Source organism: Chiloscyllium plagiosum, unplaced genomic scaffold (assembly GCF_037043375.1).
Source record: "Chiloscyllium plagiosum isolate Xiang-an unplaced genomic scaffold, Cpla_swu_hap1 HiC_scaffold_7, whole genome shotgun sequence".
Taxonomy (NCBI): Eukaryota; Metazoa; Chordata; class Chondrichthyes; order Orectolobiformes; family Hemiscylliidae; genus Chiloscyllium; species Chiloscyllium plagiosum.
Genome location: NW_028270145.1, coordinates 30497408 through 30508922, shown reverse-complemented (window position 1 = coordinate 30508922; position 11515 = coordinate 30497408). Strand labels below are relative to the sequence as shown.

Sequence of the window (11515 nt, the reverse complement as noted above, 5' to 3'; positions counted from 1 at the left end):
TCAGGGCAGAATTATACACGTAATGGTAAGGTTCTGGGGAGCATTACTGAATAAAGAGACCTTGGAGTGCAGGTTCATATTCCCTTGAAAGTGGAGTCGCAGGTAGATAGGATAGTGAAGAAGGCATTTGGTATGCTTTCCTTTATTGGGTATAGGAGTTAAGAGGTCATGTTGCAGCTGTATAGGACATTGGTGATGTCACTTTTGGAATACTGTGTGCAATTCTGGTCTCCCTGCCACAGAAACGATGTTGTGAAACTTGGAAGAGCTCAGAAATGATTTACAAGGATGTTGCCAGGGTTGGCGGGTTTGAGCTATAGGGAGAGACTGATTAGGCTGAGGCTATTTCCCTGGAGCGTCAGCGGTTGAGGGGTGATCTTTTGGAGGTTTACAAAATCATGAGGGGCATGGAAAGGGTAAAGAGACATGGTCTTTTCCCTGGGTTAGGTGAGTCTAACACTAGTGGACATAGGTTTAAGGTGAGAGGGGAAAGATATAAAAGGGATCTAAGGGGAAACTTTCTCATGTTAAGGGTGGTGCGTGTGTGGATTGTGCTGCCAGAGGAAGTGGTAGAAGTGGGTACAATTACAACATTTAAAAGGCATCTGGATGGATACATGAATAGGAAGGGTTTAAGAAGGATATTGGCCAAATGCTGTCAAATGGGACTAGGGTATCTGGTCAACATAGATGAGTTGCACCAAAGGGTCTGTTTCCATGCTATACATCCCTATGATTCTATAACTGCTGACTGTGTAGCTCACAAAAGGGAGGTTAGACCACTATGAATTACGACGCCAACTCTACCACAGATTGAGCGGCTCCTCTAATGTCGACCCGGCAACAGAATAGTGTCTTAGCCTGTTTTTGTCACCTAGCGCGCGGCAGTGTGGAATTTGCAGTTTGCAGGAGTTGCAAGCAGGAGTCGCAAGCAGGAATCAACATCTATGTCATCAGTGGACAGCTCTAAGCATCAAGTAGAGTCATACAGCACAGACTCTTCAGTCCAACCAGTCCATGCCGACCATAATCCCAAACTAAACTAATCCCACTTACATGCACTTGGCGCATATCCCTCCAAACATTTTCATTCATGGACTTATCCAAATATCTTTTGAATGCTCTTATCCACATCCACCACTTTCTCTGGGAGTTCATTCCGCAGACGAACCACTGTATAAAAGAAAATTGCCCCTCATGGCTTTGTAAAATCTTTCGCTTCTCACCTTAAAAGATATGCCCCCTATTGTTGAAATCCCCAGCCTAGGGGGAAGACACCTGCTATTCACCTCACCTATATTCTTGTAGTCAGCATTTGGTGGAGCGGTGGCTCAAACGCAGCTGACAAACTTAGTTGAAAGCTCTGGACTTGCTCTGAGAATGAAATGCTGTCAACTGTATCTGAAATGAGCTCCACGGTAGATTCTCTAATGCAACAACAGATAGATAAACAATAACACAGTGCAAGTTTTCCAGTCGGAGCTCGAGAGGAGCCTGTGGGAAAATATTCATGGCCACAGTCACTCTCGCAGATGCTGGCAATGCAATCCCTGCCTTGTTTTATAGAAAATTTCACTCATGATACCTGCACAATCCAAGCAGAGAATCGACATTGTTCATTGACATTTACCAACATCCATCCAAGATGACTTAGAAAACGGTTGCACTCAGTGACAGAAACATATTAAAAAAACCTGTTTCCAGCCACTTTCCTCAGAGTCAATGGTTTACTCAGCAGTTTTCATTGACCCATATGCTAGGATTATTTTATAACACAGGGGACTTGCATTAGGAAGGATCTGCCAGACCTGCTGAGCCTTTCCAGCAATTCCTGATTGCATTTCTGATTTTGAGCACCCGCAGTTCTTTCCGTTTTTATTTTGACTCCCATCAGGAGTCTACGGACAGTGGTCAGGAGGGGGAGGCTTTCATGGCTTTATCCATTTCCTACCAGATCATAAGAAATAGGAACAGGAATAGCACCGCCAAGTTGCCCCATTCTTCAAGAGGATCACGGCTGACCTGACATCCCTCACATCCACTTTGTTGCCCTTCTCCCTACTGATAAAGAATCTGTTTATTTCAGCCTTATATGTGCACACATAGGAACTCTGCCCCCACTGCTCTCTGACGCAAGGAGCTCCAACATGCTCGCCCAAGGATAACACAACAATCTCCCATCTCGCTGTTGATGGTAATATGCTAATTCAGTGGCCAGGAGAAGTTTATGCCCGAAACATTGACTCTCCTGCTCCTCGGATGCTGCCTGACCTACTGTGCTTCTCCAGCACCACGCTCTCGACTCTTGCAAGGGCAGCAATGCCTCAGGGACAGGGGCGTCCAAGCTGATTTCGGCAGACATCTTGGACGTGGCCTTTGATGGGTCTTACTTGCCAACTTGAAGAGAGAAGTAGTGAAAGCACCTGACTCAGGCCTCCAAGACTAACAGAGTTCACTGATTCAGAAAAGCTGTTTCTGCTTACCTGATTGCCCATAAAGAGAGGCCAGAATTACAAGGTGGCAATTAATAAATCCAACTGAGAATTTTTCTTTGGAGGGGGTTTGAGGCCTTCTTTAAACAAAAACTAAGATGATTGTGGTTAGAATGTAAAGGCAGGTAAGGTGAGGATACAACAAACTTTCTTTTAACCAGCACCTTATGAACCCCACTTTCAATAGACTGGCAAAACGTATATACCTATAAATTACTGAATTATTTCTATCCAATTATTATAGCTTTTTAAAAAAATTGATGTAACTCAGTGTAAATATACTTGTTCAATTGAACAGCCATACAAAATATCAACAGTTGATTCATTTCGAGTTAATTTCCCCTCAAATACCGTCGTGTCCGAATCGTCAGTTGAGGGTGAGTGAGAAGCAATTCCTTGTGACATCGAGAATTTATCAATTTCTGCCTTGAAGACATTTAGCGTCCCAGCCTCCACTGCACTCTGTGGCAATGAATTCCACAGGCCCACCACTCTCTGGCTGAAGGGGTAAGTGTAGTTGAAATGCCCATCAGCCATGATTGAATGGCGGAGTGGACTCGATGGGCCGAATGGCCTTACTTCCGCTCCTATGTCTTATGGTCTTATGGCTTTCTTGGAAGTGAACTTGCATTATTATGTAAGTGATCTGCGCTGTAAATAAAGTATAACTGTGATGGGTTTAGCCCCAGCATCACGTTTCTATTAGCGCGTGTTTTCACGTGAACCTTTTGATTATCCGGAATATTTGATCAACCACTCTTGGTCCTGTGGGGTGCCAGTTAATAAAACATTCGCTTTTTTCAAGTCAATACGTTCAGAGATGTCATAGAGATCTCTGGGCTTCTTGGCTCAGAGATGGGGACATTTTGGTAAGATGAAACTCTTTGGTAAAAAACTTAGCCCAAGTTGCCTTTTCTGTATGTGAATGCTACCCATTTTCCTCTGGGAGTATGGCACACTTTAAGTTGAAGGGGAATCTCAATGAGAGAGAGGGGGAGAGGGAGGGAGAGAGAAAGAGAGAGAGAGAGAGCGAGAGCGTGAGAGAATGCGGGGAACAGGAGGAGGTTAGAGGAAGAGAATTGAAACATAGCAGCTTAGACCAGGTGGACCAAGTAGTCCCAAACACCCTAAACATAAAGATTAAAAGTTGGCACAACGGTATTGTCCCTACCCAGAAGGACCGGGTTCAAGTCTCACTTACTGCAGACACGTGTGATAACAAGCCTGATTAGCCGGTTTCAAAATAGCTAAGAATAAAAACCGTGCGAGGTGCTGTACTTAACAAGTCACTCAGTGCTCCAATGTTTGAACACAAGACACTGTTAAAAAAAAACGCCAGGGCTCTTTATAAAAATACAGGCTGCAATTTCTTTTTGTGTGTGTTTCAGCTGCAAATTCCCTGAAGTACTTCGTACAAATAGAACTTTTAAAAAAAACACGCAACAATTCAGAATGAAGAGAGTGGAAGGGAAGGGAAGGTGAGAAATGGGCCTTGGTGATGGTGGACAGTCAGAGACAGACAGGAGGCTGCTTCAGCCCCACAAATGGAGGGCGATGTAGGGTAAGGGGTTCACTTTCTCTTGCGGGCGGCCTGGCGGGGGCTTTGCCGGGGGACAATGACTACCTCGGCCTCCCTCCGCACCACCTTCCTGCCCGAGGTGATGTCCCTGGAAGCAGGCCTGAGGCGGGGCCTACGGCTGGGTGGGGGGCTGGTGGTGGGTGGGCCCATGTCAGAGTGGGATGAGGCGCCCCTGAGGCTGGGCCGTGGCCCCAGGGTTGGTCTGACAGGGCCATTTTCCCTGCCCCCGCCCTCCCCATTCTCCTCCTCCTCTTCCTCACACCCCGCCACCTGCCCTACCCCGGAGGCTTGCCTCGGGCCCTCCTTGTCCAAAGGCCTCCGGCTCCTAGGGCCCACGTACACCTGGAGCTTGCCAAACGGTGACTCGGGTGTCTCTTTCCTCAGCGGCGACAGGAGGCCGCTTTTGGCCTCTGACAAGAGATGGCAGCAGCGCCGCTGAGGAGGAGCGGGCGGCGGAGGCCTTAGCCCCCCGTCTGACCCCAACAATGAGCGGGACAGTGACGTCTGGCGGGAGCTGGAGGCAGTGCCAGTGCTTTTGGATGGGCACTCGCTGCCAGGGCTCTCCCCAAGTGGCCGCTCCTTGACAGAAGAGGATGAGGCAGCAGTAGCCGTCGTAGGCCACAGGCCTGAGGCCTGGTTGTTACCCGGATGCGGGAGAGCCGCGGCAGCACAGGCAACACCTCCTGCGGCCTTGAGCCGCGGCTTTTCGGTGAACTGTCCCATGTTGATATCCGGGCTCAGGCTCCTGAACAGCTGCCGCACGTGGTGGGTGCCTGGCGGCGTCTTGACGATCCTGTTGGTGGCCGGGTCATAGTATCTGACTGGTGACTTCTTGTACTTGTACTTAGCCGGGCTGGCGCCGTCATCAGATGCTTTTGAGGTCCTCTTGCCCTCGTGGCAGGCGGCCCGTGTGGCCGACGCGAAATCTGGCGATGACAGCACGTAGATGACGGTCCTCGGCTGCACCGGGCTCATGATCTTGCTGTAGGCCCTGGGCAGCCTCACTGAACACAGCCTTGCCTTAGCACCGGGCCTCTCCTCGGCCTCAGCCTCACCACCTGCCCAGACATTCTCAGGCTCCTGCTCCACCCTCCGTGACTTCTTCTTGACCACTGGGTAGCCAGCCTCGCTGGTCTGGGTACCATGGCTCACCTTCACCACCTGGCACCGGGACGCCAGGCGGCAGTGCCTCAGGCCCGGTTTCTTGCCCGGCTCCGGCTTGCAGGGGCCCGGCTCGAGCTCGGCCTCGTCGTTGCCCTCCTGCAACTGGGGTAAACCCCCGGCGGTTTCAGCTGAAGCCTTGGAGTTGGCCTGTGACGGATCTTTGTTGCCGGCCTGGTGCTTCTTGCGTTGCTTCTTTCCGCGGTTGGCCAGTGATTCACTGTCGAAGTAGCACAAGTATCGCCCCTCCTTGAACTCCTTGACCAACGCCTCCACCTTCAGGTCATCCTCCGCCATGATTTCCGACCAGGTCTTCCCCGCGAACGACGCAGGCACGTATGGCAGCGACCGGAGCTTCCGCTCGCCTTCGAGGGGCTGCGGCCTGGTTTCCACCTGCTCCACCTTCACGCCGTTCGCAGTGTGGGCGGGATTCTCCTCTTCCATTTTGTCGCACTCCTCTGGCTGGAAATGCAGGACGGAGCTCAGCTGGGTTTTGTAGCCTCTGTCTTCGAGGGTTATCTGGGTATCCGTCAGGAGCTCCAGGTCCTTGCTCGCTATCCGCGAGCAGTCCTTTTCCACCTTGACAGAGGTGTCCCACTCGGAGCTGCTGGTCGACTTCAGGTGCCCCAGGTGACTACCAAGGGAACAGATGCTGCCACCAGAACTGCCATCTTCACTAGCAGCTGGCTGCTGTCCCCCTGCTTTCCTTTCACTGGATAGGCTTAAAGACAGCATTTTCTTGAAGCAAGACGCTGTATCCCTCACCGCCTGTCTATTACAAACCGCGTCATTACTGTTCAAAGTGACACCCGGATGGTGCTCTCCTTCAAGAGGCCATTTCCTGCCTGGCAGACTGCCCTGTAGGCCTGTCTCTACCACTTTCCTTTTCTTCTCGAGCTGACAATAAGTCGGCATCCCTTTGACCTCCGCTGCTGAATTCTCACTGTCACTCTCCTGAGATTGCGACACCTGCCTGTTGCAGTAGTTCTGAATGACTGTCTCGATGGTCTCGGAGACCAGGTCCTCTATGCGGTCCACGATTTTCGCCTCTTTGAGGGTACTGAGGCAAGTGACGGTGCTCCTGTTCTGCGGCCTGCACTCCTCGGCTTGGCTTGGCCCACCCGCGCAGCGTGGGCTGCTGGCCCCGGTGTAGTCCCTGAGTTGAGGAAGAGGAGACCCTGCTACTGTGCCCTGAGAGTTAACATTGTGCAACCTGGAAAACCGCAAAGCTGGCCCTGAGGAGACGTTAGGAAAGTTCATTTGAGCAGGACTCCAGTTTTCACGTTGCTCGCATCTGGGTTGGATGACAGCCACAGTCTTATCGTGGTCCTTTATTCCCTTCCTTGGCGTAGGTCGGTACAGACCTAAACCGATACGATGTCCATGCCGATCCACTTTACCGTATGACAGGATACCCTCACTCACACCTAAAAAAGCAGCCCTGCGTATGCCTTTAGGTGTAGGGGAGCTGATGTCAATCACATGCTCGCCATACGCTGTTTCTTTAATAGTGGCATCTTTGTGAATCAGTGAAGCGCCAATAGGCATTGGAGATGATACACTGGCTTTAGCCCGACTGCAAGCTGCTGCATTCTTCCCAACCATCAAGTGTGCTGATCTGATGGATTCGTTATCGGTGCTGGGCAACTCCTCTCTGGTCCCAATGGTCTCCTTGTCATCTTGACAGGAGTGTATGTCCGCGAGCTCCTTCCTGGGGAGAAGTGGGGCATTAATTGACGGCAGATCCATGTACGTCGACCTGGGGAGCACAAGTTTTTTAAAAAAAAATGTTAACAACAGTTTTGTAATGCAGGACTTTAATAGCTCTTCATTCTGTACCCATTCATAAAGTTCAGGACAGACCACATTTGGAGTATCGTGAGCAATTTTGGGACCCTTGCCTCAGGATGTACTGGCCCTAGAAGGCCTCCAGAATGTTTGAGGACTCTGGGTCTATACTCGATAGAATTTAGAAGGTTGACGGGGAGGGGGGGGGGGGGGGGGGGTGATCCAATTGAAACAGAGAATATTGAATAGTGTGGACACTGGGAAGATGCTTCCATTGGCAGGAGAGACTAAGACCCAAGGGCACAGCATGAAAGGGAAGACCCTGTAGAACAGAGATAAAGAAGATAATTCTTCAGCCAGAGAGTGATGAATCTATGGAATTCACTGCCACAGAAGACTGTAGAGGCCAGGTCATTTGAGTATATTTAAGGCCAAGATAGGTAGGTTCTTGACTGTCAAGGGGATCAAGGGTTATAGGAAGTAAGCAAGAGAATGGGGTTGAGAAACTTATCTGCCATGATTGAATCGCGGTGCAGACTTGATGGGCTGAATGGCCTAATTTCTGCTCCTGTGTCTTATGGTCTAAATGCAAAAATGTCCAATTTTAAACAAACAATCACAACAATTTAAACAACAGGAGACAAGTCAACTCTGATTGGCTCAAGGTGCTAATGTAGAGTAAGAACTAAGGAATGATAGGCTCTTTAATAATTCAAATAAAAAGACACAAGGCTTGAAGATATGACTTTTCTTTGGCATAAATTGTTGTGATAATTTGAAATCTGGCATTCTTGTTTTGTCTTGATTGGTAAAATGTCTTGTTCTGCACAAGGCATATCTCTTTTCAAGAATAGTGGAGTTGCAGGTAGACAGGATAGTGAAGGCGGTGTTTGGTGTGTTTGCTTTTATTGGTCAGTGCATCGAGTATAGGAGTTGGGATGTCATGTTACAGCTGTACAGGACATTGGTTAGGTGACTTTTGGAATACTGCATTCAGTTCTGGTCTCCCTGCTATAGGAAAGATGTTGTGAAACTCGAAAGGGTTCAGAAAAGATTTACAAGTATATTGCCAGGATTGGAGAGTTTGAACTCTAGGGAGAGGCTGAATGGGCTGGGACTAATTTCCCTGGAGTGTCAGAAGCTGAGGTGTGACCTTACAGAGGTTTATAAAATCATGAAGGGCATGGATAGGGTAAATAGACAAGGTCTTTTCCCTGGGGTGGGGGAGTCCAGAACTAGAGGGCATAGGTTTAGGGTGAGAGGGGAAAGATATAAAAGAGACCTAAAGGGCAACATTTTCACACAGAGGGTGGTGTGTGTATGGAATTAGCAGCCACAGGAAGTGGTGGAGACTGGTACAATTACATTTAAACAGCATCTGGATGGGTACATGAATAGAAAGGGTTGAGAGGGATATGGACCAAGTGCTGGCAAATGGGATTAAATTAGGTTAGAATGTCTAGTTGGAATGAATGAGTTGGATTGAAGGGTCTATTTCCGTGCTGTACATCGCTACGACTCTGTGGCAAGGAAAGCAACACTCCAGAAGAAATAAAGATTGAGCTTTTTGGTTCATGTCAGTGTTAGTGGCAAAAACAAAACTGGTATGGTAAATTGGCAAACTATGGCAGCTTGAAGTACACTGTATTTGAGCATTCACCTGTAGACAGGGAGGATCATCTAACATCTGAATACTTTTTGTCTACCCCAAAACAGACAAAATGCTCAAAAAAGGAAAGGATGTGCATTTTATACAGCACCTTTCATGACCTCAGCTCCGAAACCACTTTACATTCAATAAACGTGCTGTATTGATTGAGAGAGAACCCGGATGATTCTTTTAACTGTTAGCAGTTCCACTTAGCACTGTTCTGCAATCTTACAAGCATTGAAAAGCGATGGGAAGAGCTTCACGAGGAATCCTTTCTTTTTTGAACTATTAAAACATTCTTGCTGCTTGCATCTAGGAATTCACACAGGCATTGGCAAATATGTCAGTCTCCTTAATCAGATCATAGATCTATGTTATATGCTGCAAGTATGAGGCAGTGTGTATGGACAGTGACTAGCTACACAGACCAGCTCTCATGACAGTCAGCTGCTAAGTGGTGGAGAGTTACAGCGTTCAGACTAACATGTCTAAGAGTGCCCTTTGTTTACCTGTTGTCTTTATACCGGGATGGGTGGTATTGGATGACATCCTGCAGGAAGCGTTCCATGAGGCTTTTAGCTGGTCCCTGGTTCCTGGACTCACTGGCAAATTGCCTGTGCCGAATGGTCTGGAGGTGCTGAGCAAAAAACAAAAGCACAGAACATTAAAGTGAACACGACTCGGCCAAGATTACACCTAATTTCACTGCAGCTACCTTCACCCCATCTGACTCCCTCTTCAAAAGAGGCTTGACCCAAAATTTGTACCCAAGCATATGAGAAGCTTGCTCCTTTGACTGGCTGCACTGCCAGACATGGCTGTTCTCCAGCCTCACTCTCAGAACCTGTTCCTATTCCCTTCCATGGGCTCTCTCACAGACAGCATTCAGCACGGGAAAGCCTGCCAAATGCTGCCTCTTCCTCTTTGCTGAGCTGCCACAGCTAGTCTGAGCCCTCTGCTACCCCAACTCTCGCCGAGTGCTTCAGTAGGATCAGCATAGGTGGGTGGCACTGTGGCTCAGTAGTTAGCACTGCTGCCCCACAGCGCCAGAGACCCGGGTTCGATTCCACCGTCGTGGAGGCTGTGTGGAGTCTGCGCATTCTCCCAATGTCTGCAGAGTTTCTGTTGGGTGCTCCGGTTTCCTCCTACTGTCCAAAGGTGTGCGCTTTAGGTGAATTGGCCACACTAAATTGCCCATAGTGTCCAGGAATGTGCAGGCGAGGCAGGTTAGCCATGGGAAATGCAGGGTTACAGGGATAGGATAGGGAGGTGGGTCTAAGTGCGATACTCTGAGTATGGTCTGAATGGCCTGTTTCCACACTGTAGGGATTCTATGACAGGTTGGGAATGGAGCCTGGGATTTTCCTGTGCTATATTGACAGCTGCAAACCATTACAACCAACTTGAGTGAATGGGAGAGGTTCTACACATTCAGCTTTAAAGGTGAGTCTGGACTCTTTTTCCAGCTGGAGTGTGCGTGCTTCCAGAGCTTAGCAACATTTTCATTGGACCGTCACAATACAAACCAGACTGAACACACACATTTCACTTTGATGGAGACGATGGAGTCCCCCCAGTTCAGCTTCTCTCAATTTATCAACGATCAAACCATGAGGTGGGCCTGAATCTGTCACTGCCAGCACAAGGATTGACCATCAGATCCACAGTGCTCAATGACCAACTATACATTTCTCAGCGAGTCACCTCTGCTTCTTAAATTTCTGCATTCAACAATGTCTCTCAATCAGCACTGCGAGAGAAATACAGTTTGAAGGAATAGATATCAACCAGGATTCTGGGAAATCACTTCAACTTCACGAATGACGAAGTGGGATCTTTCACATCCGTTCCCCATCCCTTTCTTCAACATCTCATCGGAATTCAGCACCTCAGATGAAGGATTGTATTTTATATTGCATGACCACCAGAAATCCCAGAATACTTTGTAGCTGACGTGACCAGTGGTGTCCCATAAGGTTAAGGGCTGGGACTCAATAATTTTCGGTTATTAACACTGTGGGCGGCACGGTGGCACAGTGGTTAGCACTGCTGCCTCACAGCGCCCGAGACCCGGGTTCAATTCCTGCCTCAGGCGACTGACTGTGTGGAGTTTGCACGTTCTCCCCGTGTTTGCATGGGTTTCCTCCTGGTGCTCCGGTTTCCTCCCACAGTCCAAAGATGTGCAGGTCAGGTGAATTGGCCATGCTAAATTGCCCGTAGTGTTAGGTAAGGGGTAAATGTAGGGGTATGGGTGGGTTGCGCTTCGGCGGGTCGGTGTGGACTTGTTGGGCCAAAGGGCCTGTTTCCACACTGTAATGTAATCTAATCTAATCTAATTCTGAGGATCAGGACAGAAGACCCTTTAGAACTGAGATAAGGAGAAACTTCTTTAGCCAGAGAGTGCTGAGTCTAGGGAATTCATTACCACAGAAAACTGTGGAGGCCAGGTCATTGAGTATATTTAAAACACAGACAGATAAGTTCTTGATTGCCAAGTGTATCAAAGGTTATGGGGAGGAGGTGGGAAAATGCAGTTAAAAAAACCTGTCAGCCATGATTGAATGGTGGAGCAGACTCAATGGGCTGAATGGCCTAATTTCTCCTCTAATGTCTTATGAATTAATTTGCCAGTGAGAAATTGGCAGCATTTTAGCACTGTAGATGGAAGCACGCAAGAAATTTTGAAGGCTCAACTCATTTGTCAACATTGTCAATCTGATTTCAAATGTAGCTTTTGTTGAAATGTCAACCTCTGGCAGTCGGAGACCTTTAAGAGTGAGGGAGCTAGAGTTCAAGGTCTATGTGTTCCTGTGAGGGTGAAGGGCAAGGTTGGCAGAAATAGGG

General features: G+C 48.5%; 1 protein-coding gene across 5 annotated transcripts in view; it reads right to left on the bottom strand.

Annotated features, from left to right (window-relative positions):
- Positions 1-3809: 3809 nt before the first annotated feature.
- zdbf2 (zinc finger, DBF-type containing 2) overlaps positions 3810-11515 on the bottom strand; it is a 30886-nt gene continuing 23180 nt past the window's right edge. For all 5 annotated transcript variants that reach the window (XM_043693325.2, XM_087988885.1, XM_043693326.2 and 2 more), the window contains 2 exons: positions 9181-9308; positions 3810-6991 (listed from right to left, as the gene is read on the bottom strand). In XM_043693325.2, the coding sequence (XP_043549260.2) occupies positions 4063-6991; positions 9181-9308 (3057 nt within the window). In that variant the 3' untranslated portion in view covers positions 3810-4062. The remainder of the gene's footprint in view (positions 6992-9180; positions 9309-11515) is intronic.